Raw genomic sequence first — 24746 nt, 5'->3', positions numbered from 1 at the left:
CTCTGTAGATGTAGCTGCAACGTTCCAGAAGAAGTCTGTCAAGGACACGTGTATTGTTCAAACAACTGAAAGCATTGTTTTGACCACTGAACTGACCACAGAGAGTGCTAGTGTGAGGTGGTTTAGAGATGGCGTGGCACTCAAGGAGAGCAGCAAGTACGAAATGAAAAAAGACGGCCTTTCTCGTACTCTGATAGTGAAATCAGCTGAATCAAAAGACAGTGGAACGTACTCCTGTCAAACTGCTGATGACAAACTAGAGTTCAAAGTCCAGGTTAAAGGTAAGTCAGCTTTTCTAGAAATGTCTTTAAAATTGTGAGAACTGCTTCATAGACCTCTGCAGATGCCAGATTTTAATTTGATATCTAACTCCCATATTTTTTTTATTGCAGAGTCAGCTTTGAAGTTTGTTGTTCCTTTGAAACCTGATACAGTGGAATTGGGAGGTACCCTAAGCCTGATTTGTGAATTAAACCAAGCCTCAGGGGATGTTGTCTGGCACCACAATGGTTCTGAGATTAAACATGGCGCCAGGCACAGTATCAGGACAGATGGTGCAAGGCGGGTTCTCACTGTGACTGGCATGACTAAGGAAGATGAAGGAGAATACAGCTGTGAATGTAAAAATGACAAGACCTCTGCTAAAGTCTCCTCAAAAGGTAACTGTTTAATCTACAAACAGTTGAAGCATTAAAACTTTTATATTTCATATCAGTCTGCTTTATTTGATATGACTCATTCCTTTCAGAATCCAGAGTGGTGAGGCTCAGTGCCAAACTGAACAATGTGGCTGCAATGGAGGGAAAAGAGGCCATTTTCAAGTGTGCTGTCATCCCAGCGGACGCCATTGTTAAATGGTTCCACAACAATATACCCATCACTGCTGGGCCCAAGTATAAGATTGAGCATGGTGGCAACAGCCACTCAGTCACCATCATGTCTGTCACACAAAAAGATGCAGGAGAGATTAGTGTTGACGCAGAAGGCAAAAGCTGCAAAGCTACTCTGCAAGTGCAACGTAAGAATATGCATTTATTGTAACAATATCTGTGTTTATGGACAAGTATTGTAATATCTGTATTCTCCTCAACATTCTCTATGTCCCTTTCAGATGAGCCTGTCACATTTAAGAAAAAGCTGGAGAATGTGACGGTGGAGGAGCAGAGTGAGGTGAAGCTGGAGGTGGAGCTCAGTAAACCATCAGATGAAGTCAGGTGGATGAAAAACAGTGTAGTGTTGCAGCCTGCAGGACATATGGAGATTCGAGTAGACGGAGCCAAGCAGGCTCTTGTCTTCAAGAGTGTGACTCATGCTGACCGTGGCTACTACTCCTGTGAAACTCTGGATGATAAGACCCAGGCCAAGCTCAATGTGGAAAGTAAGATTTTTTAATATAAGATATATATTATTTAAGGGCATATCTTAATCTTAAAAAGGGGATGTCATTCTCCAATAATCTGTATTGGAATGTTAATTCTGAGTAACAAGCTATGAAACCTTTCATGTTAACATTCAAATATTTCCTCTTCCCTTCAGTGAAGAAAATCTCGATAATAAAGGGCCTGAAAGAAATCAAGGCACATGAGACAGAGACAGTAACTCTTGAGGTGGAACTCAGCCAGGCTGATGTTGAAGGCACCTGGACCAGGGATGGGGCCAAGATTAAGTTAGGGTCCAATTGCCGCATCACAGCTCTGGGAAAGAAGCACGCCCTTACATTGTCCAATCTGAAGAGAGAGGATGAAGGAACTTTTGCCTTCCGTGTAGACGATGTTCATACTTCTGGCAAACTGATTGTCACAGGTAATGGCTGCTTTCCTTTAGTTATTTAGTCACATACTTGGTAGCAAGTCTGCATAGTCACTTTTTAACCAATTTACATTGATTCTGCAGAACCTCCCGCTATGATCTCCAAGCCTATTATGGATATCAGTGTTCCAGAGAAGGAGAAGGTTACTTTTGAATGTGAAGTTTCCAGGACAAATGCAGATGTTAAATGGTTAAAGGTGAAAAGCCGTAATAACTGTCTGAATTACTGTTTGCAGAGAAAAATAATGAGATTTTTACTGTACTGTTTCAGTGACTAAAATAAGTCATGAGAGAGAGTACAATGCATATGTAACATTTTGAAAAAATATTATTCTGTAGGATGATGTGGAACTGAAACCAGGGAAGAACTTTGGCATCCATTCCTTGGGCCGAAAGCGTACTTTGGTCCTCCACAAATGCGCCCCTGCAGATGCAGGCACTTACATCTGCCGCACCACTGATGATAACACCTCTGCCAAGCTCACCGTTCATGGTAATTATCAAGCATGTTACATTGTTCAGGTTCCATTAATCAGGGTTTATTTACTACTATTAATTTCTAGCATTTTACAAAACAACACTGACACTGAATTGTTAGTCAACACATCACAAAAGGTTCTCTGAAAATATTTTCCTTTCTGCAGCCAGAGATATTAAGATTGTTAAGAAGCTGGAAGATGTGGAGGTGATGGAGAAGGAGAATGCTTCATTTGTCTGTGAAATCTCACATGATGAAGTGGACTGCCAGTGGTATAAAGGAAATACCAAAATCAAAGTCAGTGACAACATCAAGATGAGGCAAGAAGGTAAAGGCTCAACAAATAGAAAAATAGTGATTCAACTATCTGCACATTCATGCAATGTCACAGGAATGATCTGAATAATTATTAATGTCACTTATGACAAATATTGATGTTTTGCTACTATAAACTGTCTGCTCCCTAACACAGGCAGAACCTATGTACTGCTGTTTAAGTCTGTTTCCCCAGAAGATATCGGTGAGATTAAGTTTACAGCTGAGAAGGCCTCTTCTACTGCAAAACTTAATGTTAAAGGTAAAAATATCTAACTCAATGTTGAAATTGCATAACAGTGTATATTGTTGCATGGATTAATTTACTAATATGTGTCAATGTTTAAGTGGTGTTGCAAATGGATTCATTCTATTCATTATGACAACGTCTGTCAGAAAGTTGCAAATCATTGAATTCTTATGTACATCACTTTCTTTAAGATTTAAACAATCACTACTAACTCACTTAGTACACCAAATGTAAAAAGCCAGCCTGAAGTTAATTAAAGTGAATAAAAGTAAGAGTTAATCCCATGCACAATTCTGACAACAGTTCATCAGTTAAGAAAATCCATTTGCAACATACCTCAACTGCATTGTTATGCCTCATTGAGACCTGATGGCAAAGGGAACTCAGCCTTGTTTGTGTTTTGCTAGAACAAGTTTTAGGATTACTTTTCAGGGATTTCCTTCTTGATTGAACAAAGGTTTGCCTCTGTGATCTATAGGGACGACATTAGTCCAGTGCTTTTAGAGAGTTTGGGTTTAATTGATGATTGGAAATCTTCTAGAAGTATGAGGTCTATGAAAAAAGATCACAATTATGTTAGAAGCACATATTCTGTGATGACTTAAATAGCATACTTTGCTATCAGCTGACAATAAGTTGTTCTAAGTTTGATCACTATGCATTTTTTCTGTTGTCTATTTCAGTGTCAGGCTGATTGCAATTAAACAAATGACATACAAACAAAAATTTATGGCACACAGTAATTACTTTTTAATGTAGTGTACCAAGATTATTGCTGTCTGCTTAAGCTTATGCATAAACTGTGGGGAAACAACAGTGCATCAAATGCACTAATGTGCCATTTTAGCCCCATTTGCTTTGGCTGTCACATAATTTAAGTATGGAAGTTGCTTATCCTATAGTGCATTTAGTTAAAGGCTCCAGCAGGGCCTTGGCATTGACCTCTAATGTTCAGTTGTGGCATACATGATAGTCTTCATTGATTTGGTGTTATTATTGCTGTAGAGCTGCCTGTGAAGTTTGTGAAGAAACTCAGGGATAAGATAGCGATGTATAAGCATCGTGGTCATCTTGAATGCCAAGTGTCGCGTGCCAGTGCAAAGGTGAAGTGGTACAAGAATAAGATGGAGCTCAAACCCAGCAAGAAGTATGGGATCCAAAGTGAAGATGTGTACCGAAAACTCACCATCAATGATGTGGATTCCGGGGATGAAGACACATATACCTGTGATGCCACTGATGACAAGACATCCTGTAAACTGCTCGTGGAAGGTAACACAGTGGAAGATGACAAGCGCTGATTGTGAACTTAGTGTCAGATTCATCAGTTGTAGGGCATTAATGTTTATGACTGTGTACACATGTACATACTCAAAGTATTTACACAAAACAAGCCATCAAACTCCTAGTCAATGAGGTATCTGCATATGTATCTGTCTGTCTGTCTGTGTAGTACTATACTAAGTATATGTACTATACTAATGAGAAAATTGAACATAATGTTGATGCATTTCTCAGCCATATTGTAACAAGGCTTACTCAGTAGATGAATTAACATAACAATGTGAAATTCAAATTACTCATGGAGGAAAAGGAATTAACAAAACTATACCAGTAGTAATATTATTTCTACTATTAGTGGAGTAACCCACACAGGTATTTTTAGTTAATTTGATCAAGCTGTCCTCTGCATGGGTTGAAGTTATTACCACAGAGGACATTTTTACGTTTATGTCACAATAGGAAAAGTATAGGTGTAAATAATATCATTAACAGCAAGTACAACAAAACCATCAGCAGGTTGAGGTATAAGTTATACATTACCTACAAGTTATAGAAACGATCTGTGTCAGTGTAACATAGGTGTATAGAGGTTTTAAAGTAGGGCAAAAATAATTGTACCAGATTTACATTAATCATTACTGTGTGATGTGCACTGCATGTACAGCAATGGTGTTATACTTCTAGATAATGTATAGCATGTTTTGTTTTTTCTCTTTTTTCCATTCAATAATGGATTTTCAGATTGATTAGAGATGCCGTTTAAGTTATTTCTTGATGTTGTTGATGCTGAGAGCATCCCCAGCTAATTAATAATAACTATTGGTTTAGGGGTGTTTCTAGGTACACATTTAGGGACTTTAAAGTGTCCTTAAGTTACTATGAAAGTAATAATGTCTGAGTTATTCTTCTTATGATATTTATATATTGATAAATGACCACACTGATTTTTGCCACAAAATCATGTACATTGTATATCAGTATAGTAAAGGATAGGATACTATAAGTTAACTATAATATAATATAGTATAATATAATATAATATAATATAATATAATATAATATAATATATAAATCAACGTCACATTTATTATGTTGCTGTTTTTTGAAACATTTAAACATATAAAATCATATTACTGACTTTTCTATTCTTGTTTTATGATGCCTCCAGAACAGTCCATAAGCATTGTGCGGGAGATTAGTTCAGTAGAAGTGACAGAACCCTTTGCAGCTGTCTTCGAAGCTGAAATCAGTATGGAACTGGTGAAACCTCCTACTTGGACTCTGAATGGAGTTGTTGTTCAGGAGAGTGCTGATGTTGAAATGGAGAAGGAGGGCACAATGCATCGTCTCACTTTCAAAAAGACCAAAGCATCAATGACGGGACCTGTGCAGTTCACAGCTGGGAAGAGCAAGTCTCAGGCCCAGCTCACAGTCAAAGGTAAACGTGTCTAATCTGATGTTTATGGCACAGTTGGCCGAAATAACTTTGTATTGCTGTTGGTAAATATATTTAGCATAACTAATTTGACTCTAATTGCATACTGTTCCTCACATTTAGAGCGTCCACTTGAGATTGCAGAGCCCATCAAAGATGTGAAGGCGAAGGAGAAAGCCTCAGCCCTACTCACCTGCAAATTTTCTGCCTCGCCGAAAGAGATTAATTGGTTCAAAGGTCAGGTACCTTTGACAGCATCAGACAAGTATAACATTAAGCAAGATGGTACTAGGGCTCAACTTACAATTCAAAGGTTGACTGAGGAAGACAGTGGAGAGTACCACTGTCGGTCAGGACCTGCAGAGACTAAAGGCAACCTCACTGTTGAAGGTACAGTTTGCACCTTTGAAATACAACCATTACATAAAGCATCTGTTAAAAAGTGTCTCTAGAGTACAGTGAACCTTAAAACTAAGACCATATCTTGTTTCTTCTGTGTAGTGCGTGAAATGAAGATCACCAACCACTTGGCTGACACAGAGGTTGATGAAGACAATGATGCAACGTTTATATGTGAGATTAACTATGCAGATGAAGAGGTACAATGGCTTCTGAATGACAAGGTGCTCTTCACTAATGAAGTCAATACCATAACCCATGAGGGAAAAGTTCACAAGCTCTCTCTTAAGAACTTGGCACCTCAGGATGGGGGAACGATCACCTTCCAAGTCCGCAAATTGAAAGAGTCTGTCACACTGAAAGTTAAAGGTAAGAACTCTTGTTGATAAGGTCGAAAAATAGATTTATTTTTAAACCTAAATGGCTTTAGAGAAGCCGGTAATATTCAGTTTATTTAAGTGAATTTAAATGCTATTTGTTTGGTTTAACCCAGTCAACCCAAAAGCTGAGAGCACAATATATCCTCCATTAATTTTTACTTTCTCAATTAACCTCCAGAGAAACGTGCCGTGTTCCTCAAGTCTCTGGATGATGTCATTGGAGAGGAGAAAGGCATGATAACTCTGGCATGTGAGGCCTCCAAGCCCAGGGTTTCCCCCATATGGAAGAAAGAAGGTAAGGTTTTGAAGGCTGGACCAAAGTATGAGCTTCTTCACACAGGCAAGTCTTTGGGATTGATCATCAAGGATGTCACCAAAGAAGATGCTGGAGAATACAGTTGTGATCTTGGGACTGAAGTTTCTAAGTCAAAGGTTACTGTAAGAGGTACGTTTTGTTACCACAACGTATATATACAATGTTGTCTGAGATATGTAGCACCTGAATAATACACTGTCTCTTTGCCGTAGAAATTGGCATTGGAATCACCAAATGGCTGAAGTCAGCTGAGGTGAATGAGGGAGAGACATGTAGCTTTGAGTGCATCTTATCTCGTGAGAGCACAGATGAGTGCTCCTGGACTCTTAATGGCCAAACAATTACAAATGAAGGCCGCTACAAGATCTCCAGTAAAGGACGCAAGTACATGCTGACCATTAAGGATGTCACCCCGGCTGATGCTGGAGAGGTGGTCTTCAACCTTAAAGACCTGAGCTCTAAAACAACATTAGCAGTTGAAGGTAAATTATCTTACAAAATTATGGATGGATTGACATGTTAAATAAAGTGAATACTGACAAACATGTTATCGTCCCATGTTGCAGGAAAAGCTTCATCTGTGTCGAAGGAACTAGAGAATGTTAGTGTTGTTGAAGGAGAAGAAGCTGTATTTACCTGTGAAGTGACACAAACTACTTCCACTGTGAAATGGACCAAGGAAAGCAAAGTCATCAAGAAGAGCCAGAAGTATGACATCTGCCAAGAGGATAGGGTCATGAAGTTGATCATCCATAATGTCTCTGCTCAAGACTCCGGAGAGTACAGCTGTGAAGTTGTTGGAGGTGCAACCACAAAGGCCAAGCTGGAGATCAAGGGTAAGACAAATAATTTGGTCAGGAATTACAGTTTAAAAAAAAAAGCTAATCAATATCTGTACCAAAAAGAGAATAATTTCAAGAGTATATCAAATTTTCGGAACAATTATATTAATCCTATAATATCTTATGGTGACTAAAATTTTAACGAAGATGCTTTATTTTAACAGAGCCAATCCATACATTTACTAAAGAACTAAAGGACAGCCAAGCAGACGAGAAGAGCTCTGTGACTTTGCAATGTGAGACTGCACAAACCCCATCCACAGTGATTTGGCTTAAAGGTCACACAGAGCTCAAGGCTGGAGGTCGATATGAGATGTCCCAGAAGGAGGGAGTCTTAACTCTCAGCATCAAACATCTGGAGGAAAAAGACACAGATATCTACACTTGTGACGTGGGCACTGCCAAGAGCATGTCAAAGGTGACAGTCAAAGGTAAGAACATAAGTATGGTATGTACTGTATGTGTATACATACAAGTGTATGAGTGTTCAAATTACAAAGTGTTCACTGTATGAAAAGACAATTAATATTATATGTCTAGTGTGTGTTCCATCCTGTTTAATAGAAGAAGAATCCTTTTTTTTTTTTTTTTTTGCACCTGTATGAATTGGTCGTGCCATACGTGGTGAGTGCCATGCTGACTCAGCTCATAGTATAATTTGGTTTTGCTTTGAAGGCCAGTCAGTGGTTATACTGGAAACACTGCAGGATATTAATTGCTTTGAAGGAGAATCTGCTACATTTGTTTGCCGTGTCAGTCCTGCTGATCTGCCTCTAGTGCAGTGGTGCTTAGATGATACCCCTCTGCAGTCAAGCCCCTTCAATGATATTCAGGTTCTAGAGGGTGGTTTCCACTCTCTTACCGTTAGAGAGCTGACTCCTAGGGACTCAGGCACCATGTCTGTGGTTGCTGGAGACCAGAAGGTATACGCGTCCCTTATTGTCAAAGGTAACTAACACCGCCCTCAATCCCTTGCAGATTTACTTACAATGTAGATTTGTTGAAAATACCTGTTGACTTGTTATTAGATCTGCTGTATTTTCTTCTATAGAAGTGTGATCTCAGTGTTGCATTGTGAATGTATTCTGACGATCTGCTGCTCTTTTGTTCAGCCATTTCTATCCTTTGTCTTGGGCTTTGTATGACTGAGAGATTCACAAATCATGAACAGCAACCATTAGCATGTGCAAATATTTCATGGTTATCTGTTTCCAAATGCATTGTTTTGTCTTGGAAGGGCTGCTCATTTCATTGATTAAAATTTCCTGTGTTGATAATCCTTTGTGCATATCAAAAAGGATTTCATTCTGTACTATTCTAATGAGAGGTTTGTTTTTCAGTATAGAATAAGTGCACTGTAGTTTAACCTTCAACAAAAAGATCAGCCAAACTGTTGGAATCATTTTTGGGTCTGACAAGGTTAACGTCAGTCGACTGGAGCACGTCAACTCCTCCATTATCTTCACCTGTCATAATTTTCCATCCTCCATCACAACCCAACAAAATGCATCAACCAATTTAATATAATTAAGTCTCTGTTCATTTTATTTTAGTCCTGCCTGCCACTTTTAAGGGGAAGCTCAACAACCAGGATAAAAAGGAAGGCGAGACTGTGACACTTAGCTGTGAGTTATCAAAACCTGCAGCTGACGTTCAGTGGAAGAAAGGATCTGAAATTCTCAAAGCTGGAGAGAAGTACGAGATCAAGCAGAGGGAGACTTCTTGTGAGCTTCAGATCAAGAGTTTGAAGGTTGAAGATAGTGGAGAGTACTCTTGCGTGTGTGGGGACCAGAAGACATCTGCAACCGTGAAAGTCAATGGTATGGATTATGGTATCAATTATTAAAATGATTTAAAAAGTGTAAGAGGAGGTTACATTTACTGTTATACATTTTGCATAAAATGTCTACTTTTCCAGCACTACATAGCAGTTTCATATTTACATAACACAGGTGATGTATATTCAACCTCTGATATCCACCTCTGATGCCTTTGTAGTTAGTTTTTTTGTGAAACCAAACTATTTCATCTGATTTTGACAAGTTATGAAAACTTGGTTGTACAGCATTACCACCGACCTTTACAAGAAAGCTAGAGAGCCAGAAAGCTGAAGAGGGAGCCGACATTATTCTTTGTTGTGAGATCTCTAAACCTGGAGTCCAAGTGGAGTGGAAGAAGGGAACACAAGTCCTGAAGTCTGGAGAAAAGTACCAGATGAAGCAGACGGCCTCTGTGAATGAACTTCTGATTAACAAAGTGGTGCCAGAAGACAGTGGAGACTACAGCTGCATGTGTGGAGACCAGAAGACCACGGCCAGTCTCAAAATTAAGGGTAGGAAGAGGATTTGATCAATTTTGAAAACTGTATGCAAAAGATTTTCACACATAGTTTGACATATTCAGACAGTGACATTTTTGTATGCATTCTGTGTTTGTTTTTTTGTTTGTTTTTACCAGTTTATGTTATTGATTTTTATTAGGTTACCATGTATTATAGTATTTTCTGGTATTGAAAGTAGGTTTTAGCTTATCCACACTGGGGAGCTGTTCAGTCATTGTCAGACCAGTTCTATACATGGCAGTCTGTTCTGTCTATTGGAAAATAATGTAATAGCAGCACCAGATTAGACCTACAGATGCACACATTTGATGGAGTCACTTAGATGAAAAGTATTGACGCTGCTGTATTTTTAACACTTGTGCCTCCAAAGTGCACGTAAAGAACTGGAACTGTAGAACCAGAAATGCAATGCTGACATTGCTGCCACAACAGCTCTTCAGCTGTATAACTTTGGTTGAACCTGGTTACAGATGCTTTATATTAGTGATATCATACATACATATCATACTTTATATCAGTGTTTTTGGTTTGTTTGTAACTGATGCTAACCCACTAAAAAATACACAGCTCAACCAGTGACGTTCAAACAGAAGTTGGAAAGCCAGGAGTCAGAGGAAGGAGCTAGTGTTATTTTACGCTGTGAGATCTCTAAACCTGGAGTCCCAGTGGAGTGGAAGAAAGGATCAGAAGTCCTGAAGTCTGGAGAGAAGTACCAGATGAAGCAGGTGGGCTCTGTGAATGAACTCCAGATTGCTAAAGTGGTGCCAGAAGACAGTGGAGACTACAGCTGTGTGTGTGGAGACCAGAAGACTACTGCCAGCCTCAAGATCAAGGGTAGGAGGACGATTTTCATAGAGCCAGTCCACAGAGCCTAAAAATTGTATAGCTCTGCTGTTCTTATGTGTGTAGTTAATCATGTGTGTTTGTTTAATCTGCATGTTAACATGGATTGCAATGTCTGGTTTTTTGCACCAGATTTTAATCACATATAGTTTTTTTCTGTTGCATCTATTGGCATGCAACTGATTGCTAACCAACTCATAAATGCTCAGCCCAACCAGTGACGTTCAAACAGAAGTTGGAGAGCCAGGAAGCTGAGGAGGGAGTTGACATTAGTCTTCGTTGTGAGATCTCTAAACCTGGAGTCCCAGTGGAGTGGAAGAAAGGATCAGAAGTCCTGAAGTCTGGAGAGAAGTACCAGATGAAGCAGGTGGGCTCTGTGAATGAACTCCAGATCGCTAAAGTGGTGCCAGAAGACAGTGGAGACTACAGCTGTGTGTGTGGAGACCAGAAGACTACTGCCAGCCTCAAGATCAAGGGTAGGAGGACGATTTTCATAGAGCCAGTCCACAGAGCCTAAAAATTGTATAGCTCTGCTGTTCTTATGTGTGTAGTTAATCATGTGTGTTTGTTTAATCTGCATGTTAACATGGATTGCAGTGTCTGGTTTTTTGTACCAGATTTGATCACATATAGTTTTTTCTGTTGCATCTATTGGCATGCAACTGATTGCTAACCAACTCATAAATGCTCAGCCCAACCAGTGACGTTCAAACAGAAGTTGGAGAGCCAGGAAGCTGAGGAGGGAGTTGACATTAGTCTTCGTTGTGAGATCTCTAAACCTGGAGTCCCAGTGGAGTGGAAGAAAGGATCAGAAGTCCTGAAGTCTGGAGAGAAGTACCAGATGAAGCAGGTGGGCTCTGTGAATGAACTCCAGATCGCTAAAGTGGTGCCAGAAGACAGTGGAGACTACAGCTGTGTGTGTGGAGACCAGAAGACTACTGCCAGCCTCAAGATCAAGGGTAGGAGGACTATTTCAAAGTTGTATAGTACAGCCTTTCATATGTACATCTGTAGTAATGTTTGTTTCGGAGTCTGCATGTTATCATGGATTGTAACATGGCTTTTGTACCAACTGTATCCATATGTATATATACTGTATTTTTTCATTTTTATGTAATGCATGAAACGCATGTAATGCAACTGACTGCTAACCAACTCATAAATGCCCAGCTCAACCGGTGACCTTCAAAGAAATGTTGAAGAGTCAAGAGGCTGAAGAAGGGGCTAGTGTCACTCTGCGCTGTGAGATCTCTAAACCTGGAGTCCCTGTCGAGTGGAAGAAGGAAACGCAGGTGCTGAAGTCAGGAGAAAAGTACCATATGAAGCAGACGGCTTCCGTGAATGAACTTCTGATCTCTCAAGTGATGCCAGAAGACAGTGGAGACTACAGCTGTGTGTGTGGAGACCAGAAGACCATAGCCAGGCTCAACATTAAGGGTACGAAGAGTTGGTCCATGGAACTTTCATAGCACATATTTTTATATGTGTGTTTACACATGTGTGTTTTGGAGTCAGCATGTCATTATGTTTGCACTGCAACCTGCCAGTTTTGTTTTGTGTGTTTTCAATGTTTGAGTGTTTTTGTGGCAGTTTTTGCAATTCTGTTGTACTACATTTGCCACTATTGTCATTTGTCCTACTTTTATTTTCCTGTGTTGTTTCTTATTGGATTGCCACTATTTACTGTACTAACTAACTAATCAATGCTCAGCCCAACCAGTGACCTTCAAACAGAAGCTGCAAAGTCAGGAGGCAGAGGAAGGAGCCAGTGTTACTATGCAATGTGAGATCTCTAAACCTGGAGTCCAAGTGGAGTGGAAGAAGGGAACACAGGTCCTGAAGGCTGGAGAAAAGTACAGGATGAAGCAGACGGCCTCCGTGAATGAACTTCTGATTAACAAAGTAGTGCCAGAAGACAGTGGAGACTACAGCTGTATGTGTGGAGACGAGAAAACAACAGCCAACCTCAACGTTAAGGGTAGGAGGAGGAAGAGTCTGTCCATGGAATGGCTTTTTAAAAACCAAGTAGAATAGTTTTTCATGTATATGTAAAGAATTTAAACATATTTGTTGTGGAGCCTGCATATCACCAAGGATTGCAACTTGTAATTGTTAGTTTTTATGTTCTGTGTTTGTTTATTTACTTTATTTTTTACATACTTTATATATTTTAATAATTCTATGTAATGGCATGCAACAGTTTGCTAATCAATCAATAAATGCTCAGCCCAACCAGTGACATTCAAACAGAAGTTGGAGAGTCAGGAGGCAGAGGAAGGAGCTAGTGTTACGTTACGCTGTGAGATCTCTAAACCTGGAGTCTCAGTGGAGTGGAAGAAGGGAGTGCAAGTACTGAAGGCTGGAGAGAAGTACCAGATGAAGCAGACGACCTCTGTGAATGAACTCCAGATTGCTAAAGTGGTGCCAGAAGACAGTGGAGACTACAGCTGTATATGTGGAGACCAGAAGACTACTGCCAGTCTCAAGATCAAGGGTAGGAGGATTTGTGATGTGAACCTCTATGTTGAGAAGTATCTCAGTGCTTTAGAAAAATCAACCTGTTGTGCACTGTTTGTCACTGCATGCAAATTATATAATGCTTCATTGTTTGCTCATGTTTTTTCTTTATGTTTTCTTTGTTTTAGGAGGAATATTTGTATTATACTTTAATTTTATCTGAACCAAAGCACTTGTGTTTATTGTAAAATTTGCTTTGCCCTCATGTTGTTTTTTATGTTGCCTTGTTTCTGTTTGTTCACTCATAAAATATCAGCTTTCTGTGTGTGTGCGGGTGTGTGTGTGTTTACAGATTCATGACATGTTTCCTTCACTTTGTTTGTGGTGCATCATTAGGTTGGATGTATTTGCACAAATGTCTTTTTTACAGTGTGCAATGTGCAGTGTGCCGCAATACAGAGTTTGAATTTTTATCTTTTGTAGATGGTTATACATCATTTTTATCAGTATTTCTTTTTCACACTGTGCATGTGAAACGCAAGAAAAACAATGCTTGGACAAGATCTTTTTCCATGTCCTTTTTTCACATCACACAACTTGTCATTGTAGCAGGCTGTGCTTCTTGCTCCTCTTTGTAAAGTTTATGTTGCTGTTTTTATTGGCGGTTGGTTTGGGCATTTACAATGTGTGTTTGCTGTTTTATAAACTCTTCTTATCTGTTTAATGAGCAACGCCAGTTGGATCTTAGTCCATGATATATTGTCGCTGTCAGCAGGGTTTTGTGGTGCTTTCTGATTTCTGACATATTGATTTGCAAATTGTGGGCCATTTTGTCAGGCGATATCTTGCTTTTAGGAGTAATTGCAAAGCAGATGGCCAAGTATGTTACATTGATTCTGTATTTAAATTGTTTCCTCTCAGCTGTGAAGCCATCAGCTCCTCCCTCTGCTGCTGAACCTGAATCTAAGAGGAAGGAGGCAGATAAAACAGTGGAAGGTATGGAGGGAAGATGGCAATGTTTTAGCTTGACTTTCAACATTACGTGCTCCGTCCATCTTGATAATGGCTTTTGTTTTTCCGTGTGCAGTCTGCAAACAAATTGGGCCTATACTTTGTGGCCTCTACAGGTTGTGATAGAGATGTTGTTGCAGCATTTGTTCTTTCTAGTATATATTTTTTGTTATGCGGTTTCTGTAACTCTGCTTTGTCAAATGATGCCTCTGTCTGACAGTGGGATTGCCTCTTGCCATGTTCATGTGGGTCTTTTTCCTCAGTGTTGCATTGCAGTATACGTATGTAATAAAGCCAGCTTATTATAAAGAATGGAAAGAACATACAGACACCTTTATATTGCTCAGTTGCACTGGTAACATGTTGATGGCGTGAATTGAATACCTGTTGTCTGTTGTTTGGAGCTGACATGTGCGTCATTTGCTTAATTGTGGCAGGATTCATTGCACTTGATCTTTGAATTTTGGCATTCATACTGGCTACGCTCAAGTGTCTCACTGGTTGCTGTCATTACACTTATAATATCATACTTGCATTTCAGCCAAGAAGCTTGAAGCTCCATCTGTAGTTGCTAAAGACAGCCTGGAGAGGCAGGAGATAAATGAGCCAGTAGAAGGTAATTCTCTGTACATTGTCAGCTTTGTTTGTTTATTTAGTCCATGTGTATTTGTAATAAATCGGTGTGTGTGCAAAAATCGCTTTGTTCAATGAAAGCAAACAGTGAGAAAATAGAAGCAGCTCTTAAATACTTAAAATATTGTCAATTCATTTTTTTTTATCTATTTTTTTGGCTGCTGACTTGTGTTAACAGACAGGGGCTTGATGGGTCATGAATTGGCTTACCTAATACATTTTTCCTTCAAGAAATGCTTGAAAGCTAAATATTTGGTCGTCTTGCATCAGATGTTTTTTTGGCCTGACTGATATTGATAACTGATAGTCATACAAAGTAAATGTGGATTTTTAATTCACGTGTTTTTAAAGTCATGACTTGTGTCATAGTGTCCGTCCTTTTTTGTGGTATTGTAAACAAAGAAAACATTTCAACATTTCGACATTACATGTCCTTTTTTCACATCACACAACTTGTCATTGTAGCAGGCTGTGCTTCTTGTTTCTCTTTGTAAAGTTTATGTTGCTGTTTTTATTGGTGGTTGGTTTGGTCACTTACAATGTATGTTTGCTGTTCTATAAACTCTTATTATCTGTTTAATGAGCAAAGCCAGTTGGATCTTAGTCCATGATATATTGTCGCTGTCAGCAGGGTTTTGTGGTGCTTTCTGATTTCTGACATATTTATTTGCAAATTGTGGGCCATTTTGTCAGGCGATATCTTGCTTTTAGGAGTAATTGCAAAGCAGATGACCAAGTATGTTACATTGATTCTGTATTTAAATTGTTTCCTCTCAGCTGTGAAGCCATCAGCTCCTCCCTCTGCTGCTGAACCTGAATCTAAGAGGAAGGAGGCAGATAAAACAGTGGAAGGTATGGAGGGAAGATGGCAACGTTTTAGCTTGACTTTCAACATTATGTGCTCCGTCCATCTTGATAATGGCTTTTGTTTTTCCGTGTGTAGTCTGCAATCAAATTGGGTCTATACTTTGTGGCCTCTACAGGTTGTGATAGAGATGTTGTTGCAGCATTTGTTCTTTCTAGTATATATGTTTTGTTATGCGGTTTCTGTAACTCTGCTTTGTCAAATGATGCCTCTGTCTGACAGTGGGATTGCCTCTTGCCATGTTCATGTGGGTCTTTTTCCTCAGTGTTGCATTGCAGTATACGTATGTAATGAAGCCAGCTTATTATAAAGAATGGAAAGAACATACAGACACCTTTGTATTGCTCAGTTGCACTGGTAACATGTTGATGGCGTGAATTGAATATCTGTTGTCTGTTGTTTGGAGCTGCCATGTGCGTCATTTTCTTAATTGTGGCAGGATGCATTGCACTTCAGATTATATATTTGAAAGAATGGAAGATCTTTGAATTTGTGGCATTCATACTGGCTACGCTCAAGTGTCTCACTGGTTGCTGTCATTATACTTATAATATCATACTTGCATTTCAGCCAAGAAGCTTGAAGCTCCATCTGTAGTTGCTAAAGACAACCTGGAGAGGCAGGAGATAACTGAAACAGTAGCAGGTAATTCTCTGTACATTGTCAGCTTTGTTTGTTTATGTAGTCCATGTGTATTTGTAATAAATCGGTGTGTGTGCAAAAATCGCTAAACAAAGAAAACATTTCAACTAGGGCTGTCAAACGATTATTATTTTTTTATCGTGATTAATCGCAGAATTTCCGTAGTTAATCATGATTAATCACGTTTTGAATTGCATGTTTAAAATCCTGTTATTTTACATTTCAAGGCAGTTTTAAGCCCATAATGTAAAGCATTTCTTACCAGAGTGTCTTAACTGGGAATCAATCACGGCTCTGCTGCGACTCCCACACTCCAAAATGGTACTTTGGTGGAGCTGAGGCTCGCTTGGCTGCACCTGGGTGTTTAGCGTGGAGGTGCTAACTCAAACTCGACGTACTCCGGTGGTAGTTAAACTCCGTTTGACACAGGTTGCATTTTACTTTTGACTTGTCAACTGAACCGTCTGGAAGTTTTTTAAAGTTAAACAAGCCGTTCAAAAGTCCAGTAGCTCTCTTACTTTCCATCAGCGCGGTAGGTTTACTGCAGGAGGCCACTTCAAAGCATAGCGCTACAGCTAGAGGAGCCGTCTACGGGTGAGTAGAAGGGACAAAAAGGCTTGCAAAATTAAAATGCTGATGATTTAAAAAAATTAACGCGTTATGGATTGCATTAATCTAATCGCGATTAACACGTTAACGCTGACAGCCCTAATTTCAATATTTGTGGATTTGTGGTCTCCTGGTTACTTTGTTGTACTCTATGGAGGCTTGCATGTTGGTATGATGATATGGTTTTATTCCACGATTTCTCCGATTCTTAAGACCAGTCAATATCACATAGCAAGGCAATTTCAAATTTGGGAGCCAACGTTGTGTTCAATTTCATAGTATTGACACTGCAAACCACTGGAGAGACTCCAACACAGCAGCTCGTGAAACAGGAGACTCAGATACAGGAGCTCAAAGTTGGAGTTGAAGGTAATGAGACACACTGGTTTGTTTGCTTGGCTTTTGTCAGATATTGAAACATCTGTCAGTGCTCTAGGCATGGCTACCTTTTTTATAATTCCAGATTAAATTGACAGTGTTGTTGACAGTTCATTTTGGCTTAACGAAAATGCAGTTGGTTCAAATATAAAACAAGATGGCTTTTGTTACTGTTAGCTTTGTGTTGCTATAGTGTTCATTCCTTGGTATATGTTTTCTAGCTATGTTAATGTAATATGTTTTGTCCCTGATCTTTCTTGAATGTTGAACATTTTGTTGCATCATGCGGTACTTTTGTAGTACTTTGCTGGTCTGTCACTTTGTGTTGAACTATTGACAATGTTCTGTGAAAGTAAAGAGAGGCTTTAATTGTTTTTGATTGTAGCTCCATTGATGTTGATTGCTTTCTGTTATCACAGATGTTGCGTACCGTTGATGTGAAATCAACGTGTAAATTGCCATAGTGTGAACAGGTGACAGTAACGTGGGTGTGCTGGGTCTTTTGTGATTATGTGCACTTTGCTAGCTCTGGTTGGCTGTTGTCTTCAGGCTCAAAAACTCATCACTGTGAATCTGTGAGGCTAACATTGTGTTTTAACCCAGTTGAGATGACTGCTGCTGTTACAACTGCCAAACAAGATACACAGAAGGAACAGTGGACCAAAGAACCAACAGAGGGTATGCAAGGATATTAGTTGTTAACTAGCTTCCCGCCTCTTCTTCTCCTGCCACATTCCTCATTCTTTGCATTGCCAAATGCAGGTGTTTCTGCTTTACTGAAGTTTTTTATTTTCCATTGTGTATCATGATATGTATTACATGTTTGGCTGTAGCTTGTTTGTGCTGCAACATGGTTAATTAATTTCTAAGGCTAGGTTAATTGAATGTCTCATTGTCTATAAAGGGAGAAATTGTATAGAATTGGATTATATTGGATATTGAATTATTGCTTGAATGCTTGGCCATAACTGTGACAGTATGTGCTGTTTTTCAATTGTTCATGCACTGCAGTTTCTTCAGTTTCCTTTTGTTGAATGTTAATGCTTTTCTTGGATTTTGGTTATCGTTACATAATTTAAAGACTGTAGCAAATAAGAGATTTGTAAGAAGACATTTCCCAAAGTAGCTTAATTGTCAACAATAGTCATGTCACTGAAGACATGGTTGTTTGTGAGACATGGAACTGACTGCTAACATGGTTAGTTTATGTTCCTATAAACTATAATGGACTGGTTTTATTTGAAATGTGCTTCTCCGTGTGTTGGAGGTGGTTTTCATTTGTCGCCATGCTGCTGTTGTCTTTGTTGGGGAACAAGCTTTTGGTCATGGCACTTTCTGTAGGTCTGCATGGATATTTGGATTCAAATGAAATGTACGGTTTTGTCTCAAACATTGTGACTCTCGTGGCACGTTGCTTTTTATTCGCTGCATCGTTGATAAAGTGTTCCAATTTACATCAGCTGAATTAAAACCTACATTATATGTCTACAAATACCCGAAATTACAGCAGAGATCACACCAGCTGCAGTAGTAACCTCCAAAGTTGAGCCTGAGAAGAAGGAATCCGAAAACAGAGCTGAAGGTATGTGGTAGTTTTCTAAAGAAAATACAAGGGCACAGATTGTTTTGAGTAGGTATTTTGGATGCTGGGTTTTTGCCAAAGCACATGCTGTCAAAGCAGGTGCAGACAGTTATGTTGTGACATAACATCCTTCTGTCTTGAGGGATTTGTCAACAGTCTGGCACTTATGTTTTTGTTGGCTGATGAGTTGGAAATTGCGTAGCCACAGTTACATTTAGTTCAAGTCAATCAGTTATTCACTGGTGATTTCATTATCGTGGCTATTTTTTGTGTAATTTATCAGTTCACCAAAATGTTGGTCTCTACATTCATCTTAAATTGCCACCATTAACGGCTGTGTTATTCCTGTGATATGTTCATCACCGTAGATATTGAAGGTCTAATTTAAATGTATTAAAACAGCAGGGATGGAAAAGCTTGCTGTTTCTGGAATAATCCCAAAGCCAGAGTCTATACAGCTGGATTCCAAAATGAATCTTTTGTTTTTTTTAAGCACCTGGATATTGTTTATTCCCCTCAGTTTTGATTTGGTTACCATGTGGATTTCTGTATGATGTGTATTCAGTCTAGTTGGAAGTTGCTCACTCAGATTTGATATATTCTGGTAAACTGTTGTCCTCTGATGGTGATAACTGAGGGCTGAGTTTGACTGACATCAGTGTTGTTTTGTGTGTGTGTGTGTGTTTGTGTGATTTTCAGCAGTCATATATTTGCTGTGTTTTGTATTTTTTTGTTTTGATTCTCTGTCAGGTAAGTTGAAAATGAACATATTTTTAAAACAGCATATTGAAGTCTTTATCTGGTATCCAACCTACCTGAAATATATCAGACTCTTACTTGATTTATTAAATCTACAGCTTCTCCAGTCATATTTCTTCAAAATGTGGAAAGTCAAGAGGCTGAGGAGGGAAGCAGTGTTACTCTGCGTTGCAAGCTTTCTAGACCTGGATTATCTGTCGAGTGGAAGAAGGGAAGTCAAGTCCTGAGTTGTGGAGAAAAGTACCAGATGAACCAAACAGGATTCAGTTATGAATTACAGATCTTTGATTTGAGACCTGAAGACACAGGAAGCTACTCTTGCTCTTCAGAGGATGCAATAAGCTCAGCCTCTCTTACAGTAAATGGTAGGATGGAGACTCATCGTTTCATGCTGTCGTTTCCAGTCATGAACTCTTTCATTTCATCTTATTTATCGGTCTTTATATCATTTCTTCAACCCCATTCACAGCTGTGTACTGTAGATAAAACAATCTTTGGTTATTTCTTTTCATTCCTCAGCTCTCCCAGTTACTTTCACAAAAGAGCTGGAGAGTCAAACAACAAAGGAAGGGGACAGTGTCACTCTGTGCTGTGAGCTCTCTAAACCTGGTGTTCCTTTGGAGTGGAGGAAAGGAGAACTTGGTCTTTGCCCATGTGCCAAGTATGAAATTAGACAGACGGAACACCTCAACACACTAGTGATCCATGATGTAGATGTAGAGGATGCTGGATGTTACACATGTGACACTGGGGATCATCAAAGCACTGCACAACTAACTGTGAAGGGTATGCTTAATACAGTTGTTGGTTTTGTGTTATGGAGTTGGAGTTAATTGACTTGTTTGGCTAAAGTACTTGGATTGGGAATTACTATATTATCTGGGACTATTTGTGATTGTGATTGTGATCACTGAGGAATAATCAAATTTGTGATTTAACTTGACTTTAGGATTAAGACTTTTAGAATAGAGGTTTGGACATATATGATTTGTTTCAACATGTGCTACTTTTTAACTTCTACAGTCCATTTACCTATCTCAGTTCTCTCAAACTTTTCTTCTCATTTCCTCCATTTCCTTCTCTGCAGCCCAGCCTGTCCTTTTCAAAACCCAGCTGCAGAACATTGAAAAACAGGCAGGCGAGAGCGCTAGCCTTTGTTGTGAGACCACAAAGCCAGGAGCCAGTGTGATCTGGAGGTGTGGTGACAGGGTGCTGGCATCCAGCAGCAAGTATCACCTAAAACAAGAAGGGACGGTAGTAGAGCTTGTCATCTTTAAACTTCAGGGAGCTGACTCAGGGGAGTATTCATGTGATACAGGCAGTCAGAGGACTTCAGGTGTCCTCACTGTGCAGGGTAGGATTTTTCTCTTCAAAACCTTTTTTAATATTTCTCACACACGACGAGTCACGTCTTTCTTTGTGTCACTTTGTCAGCTTTTTTCTCACTTGACATCCCTTACACATGGAGTGCATCTACAAAGTTCTTGCTTTTCGGTTCACTGTTTTCGAAGCACTTGTAGTTATTTGCACAAACACTTTTCTGTTGTTCTTGATCTCATCTCATCGTCTGCATCTGTCCCTGGTCTCTCTTCACAACATTAACACACCATACTCTTTCTTCACTTGGTGTTTACAACAACTACTAAACCTTTAAACGTGTATCACACTGTGATCACAATGAACTTAATATTTGTCAAGCACTTGCTCACCTCAGCTGTCAAATATGTAACTGTGGTGCTGTATTAATTTGTCAAGCAGAGGTTGAGGTTACAATACTTAAATTCTTGGAGAGCTGCGTCGTATCTGAAGGTGAAGATGTCCACTTCAAATGTCTGGTTTCTCATGAAGAGGCACCTCTGGCCCACTGGAAACTCCAGGACGTCCCACTACAGAATAACGAAATGAATCTTATTGAGACTGAAGGCCAGTCGCACAGCCTCACACTGCGTGGTGTCACCACAGCTGACTCAGGCACAGTGACTTTCTCGGTGGGTAGCCACACATCCACTGCCTCTCTGACAGTCAGAGGTAAGGGAAATATTTCACTTGATACATAGTATATACATATGTAGGCATTTTGCTTTGATGGTAACACTTGATGGTCACTTGTCCATGTCCTCCTTATTGGACACTTTCTCTCCATCTTTTTAAAAGTTCTTAAAAAGCATCTCAAAACTTGGATGCTTTTCTTCATTCCTGGAGGCTCACTTTTTATTTAAATGTAGCTTTCACTTTCTGTTGATTTGTTCCACATTAACCTCTCTTTTCTGTTTTATGTGCACTTTACAGTCTATCCTGTCACATTTGTACAGTAGATGCATGTTCATTATTCCTTTCACTGAATTTGAACTAATCACATCCTTTTCAACTTTGTATTTAAAATTTTATGTTGATCATGATGGTCAATATGTTTCTGTATAATTATTTTTTATAGCAAGTATTCCTCACTGTACAATTTCATTGCTGTTTTTTACTATACACTTTGTTCAAATAACTTCCTTTCATTGCACCACTATCAACTGACCAAACCTTAGTCAGTTTTTAATTATTATGTCAGTGTTCATATATTGTCCAATTGTCTGATTAACTCTGAAAGTGTTTCCTCAATCCTAAATGTGGGCTGAGTGTAAGTAAACCAGTCGCTTTCAAGTTTTTCCATGCTTTTTTATGGTATAGAATTGTGCATATAGAAAATATGCACAACATGCTTATGAGTGCAGTGTGTTTTGTGAAGGTCCTAAATAATTGATTCTAAATAATAATGGTTTTTCCAACAGCTGCAGCTGTATTATTCAAGAAGGAGCTGGAGAGTCAAGAGGCCACAGAAGGCGACAAAATCACTCTGTCCTGCGAGACATCCAGCCCTGATTGCAAGGTGACCTGGCGGAAGGGCTCGAGTCTGCTTACTCATGGGGAGAAGTATACTATGGAGCAGAGAGCCACCACTCACAACCTGGTTATACACAAGCTGAATGTGGACGATAGTGGAGAGTATACCTGTGATACAGGTGACAAGAAAAGCACTGCTACCGTGACTGTGAAAGGTAAAAGAATCCATCTTCTCATCTATGTCTCTTGTCTACTCTTGTCACAATCCTTCCCGAAGTCTCTTTTGCATTTATCCACCCCATTCTCAAATACTGGATTATGTCCTCTTCCTTTTCTCTTGCTTTTCACAGTTATAAGTTTGATTTCTTAGTTGCCCTTAGAGTTAAAGGTTATATATGTAGAATTTCGAAGCAATTTATGTGTATTAATAGTTTTTTATTGCCAATGATTGAATCGGTCCCAATGTAACTTGAAAAAATGAGACCTTCCCCGACTTTCTCAGTTGCCAGTAACAGCCTGTGGACTGATTTCTATTTGAATTACCCTGGCCAGATTTACTGCGAAAATTCAAAGGATGTGATGTTTTTGTGTGGTCCTGAGTGCCTTGCCTCTCTCCCACTAATGTCAACAAACAACACAATGACACAAAAATCGATGCTATCCAACTGGAAACACCCTGCAGATGCTCTCCAGCTAATGAGATGGCTAGCTGCCTCCATCGACCATGACACAATTCACAACAAAGTACACAGCTAACACAGCTTGTATGCATACATACAAGCTTAACTGCCACAAGTGTCGCTAATGAGAACGAATTTCCGATTCCTACATACAGAATTAAACAGAAGTTAAAATAACTTTAAAAATCATCTTGACTTATGATTCTTTAATGTTTTTATTTTTTGCCTTTTTTTAAGGAGAATTCAAGTTTTTATTGAGCTGTTATCATTTATCTATATTTTTTGTAAGATGCTAAGGGCCAAGTTAGTTTTCATAAGAATGACATGGAACATGCCAGAGCACAGTATCTATGTTCCTCAGATCACACTTTGGGCATGAACTAACAAGTATTAAAAATGAGGTTGTTGGTGATGGATACATCCTCTTTCTGATGCCTTGTGGAAGCCCTGCTGAGCTCTGATCACTGACCTCCCACCATCCCATTCACCCTCAGAACATGTGCGCATCATCCGGGAACTCTGTGATATGACTGCGACCACTGGGCAGGATGCTGTCTTTGAAGTCGAGTTGTCTCACTCAGGTGTAACAAATGGGGAATGGTGGCTCGGAGACAATCTCCTTCAAAATAATGATCTGAATCAAATGAGCATCCATGGTAGAGTGCACCGTTTGGCCTTGAAGATGGTAACCACAGATGAATCAGGAGATGTTGCCTTCGTAGTGGGAGAAGAGAAGTGTGTGGCGTGTCTGCAGGTGGAGGAGAAACCCAAAGGTAAAGAAGATGACATGGTCACTAGAGTTTTTTAAAGTCTTCATATCCATCTCCATCGACCACCAAACAGCTTTATCTTGGCAATTGGAAATCTACTGGCAACATCTTCATCATCCTAAATTTTAGATGTATTTTCCTTTTTTTGCATTTATGGTATAATCTATAGAATATATTTGTTTTGTAGTCTTTTCTATAGAAATATATGCTATCCAAGTGCTAATAGAAACATTGTAATTTAAGCAGATAAGCTATGTAATATTGTTAATTGTTAGTATTTATCAAATATGTATAGTTTTCACTTCTTAATGTATTATATGTTACACTTATGTCTTTATTCAGCCTGCTGAAAAATGTGTGATAGCATATAGTAGTTACTGCATGCATCAATATATTTATGTATATGACTTCGACCTTATGAATGCCAAGGCTGTAAAGGAAGATAAATGGAAATGCTATCATTATTGAATCTAGTTTGGGGTTTCCCATATTTACAGTGCTAATACTAGAGAAGCCACATGACACTGTGGCAGTAGAGGGTGAAACTGTCACTCTGGCCTGCACCATCTCTGACTCCAAGGCTAATGTCACCTGGATGAGAAACAACACAGCCATCAAAGCAGGTCTCAAGTATGACCTAAGGAAAAATGGAGCATTCCAACAGCTTCGGATCCATAACCTGGTGCCTGAGGATTCAGGGATGTACACCTGTGACACTGGAGATGCACAGTGTGACGTCACCTTGACTGTGGAAGGTAAAGAATAATGCCTCAGCCAAAACTAATCTCTTATGAGATTCACGATTATGGACCAAGATAGGATTTAAATGAACTGGAATG

General features: G+C 39.3%; 1 protein-coding gene across 1 annotated transcript in view; it reads left to right on the top strand.

Annotated features, from left to right (window-relative positions):
• The window catches only part of obscnb (obscurin, cytoskeletal calmodulin and titin-interacting RhoGEF b), a 56626-nt gene that overhangs the window by 13069 nt on the left and 18811 nt on the right, over positions 1 to 24746 (top strand). Inside the window, exons 16-44 of the mRNA XM_053329461.1 lie at positions 9 to 281; positions 393 to 659; positions 749 to 1018; positions 1112 to 1378; positions 1537 to 1803; positions 1894 to 2006; positions 2149 to 2302; positions 2454 to 2615; positions 2760 to 2864; positions 3858 to 4124; positions 5305 to 5574; positions 5695 to 5961; positions 6073 to 6339; positions 6529 to 6795; positions 6879 to 7148; positions 7233 to 7502; positions 7673 to 7939; positions 9062 to 9328; positions 9574 to 9840; positions 10417 to 10683; positions 12404 to 12670; positions 12920 to 13186; positions 19727 to 19993; positions 20148 to 20414; positions 20716 to 20982; positions 21387 to 21656; positions 22406 to 22672; positions 23632 to 23910; positions 24405 to 24662. Of these exons, the coding sequence (XP_053185436.1) occupies positions 9 to 281; positions 393 to 659; positions 749 to 1018; positions 1112 to 1378; positions 1537 to 1803; positions 1894 to 2006; positions 2149 to 2302; positions 2454 to 2615; positions 2760 to 2864; positions 3858 to 4124; positions 5305 to 5574; positions 5695 to 5961; positions 6073 to 6339; positions 6529 to 6795; positions 6879 to 7148; positions 7233 to 7502; positions 7673 to 7939; positions 9062 to 9328; positions 9574 to 9840; positions 10417 to 10683; positions 12404 to 12670; positions 12920 to 13186; positions 19727 to 19993; positions 20148 to 20414; positions 20716 to 20982; positions 21387 to 21656; positions 22406 to 22672; positions 23632 to 23910; positions 24405 to 24662 (7233 nt within the window). The remainder of the gene's footprint in view (positions 1 to 8; positions 282 to 392; positions 660 to 748; positions 1019 to 1111; positions 1379 to 1536; positions 1804 to 1893; positions 2007 to 2148; positions 2303 to 2453; positions 2616 to 2759; positions 2865 to 3857; positions 4125 to 5304; positions 5575 to 5694; positions 5962 to 6072; positions 6340 to 6528; positions 6796 to 6878; positions 7149 to 7232; positions 7503 to 7672; positions 7940 to 9061; positions 9329 to 9573; positions 9841 to 10416; positions 10684 to 12403; positions 12671 to 12919; positions 13187 to 19726; positions 19994 to 20147; positions 20415 to 20715; positions 20983 to 21386; positions 21657 to 22405; positions 22673 to 23631; positions 23911 to 24404; positions 24663 to 24746) is intronic.

This window comes from Scomber japonicus, chromosome 12 (assembly GCF_027409825.1).
Source record: "Scomber japonicus isolate fScoJap1 chromosome 12, fScoJap1.pri, whole genome shotgun sequence".
NCBI lineage: Eukaryota > Metazoa > Chordata > Actinopteri > Scombriformes > Scombridae > Scomber > Scomber japonicus.
The sequence above is the reverse complement of the archived record's forward strand: the minus strand, read 5'-3'. Positions and strand labels throughout refer to the sequence as shown.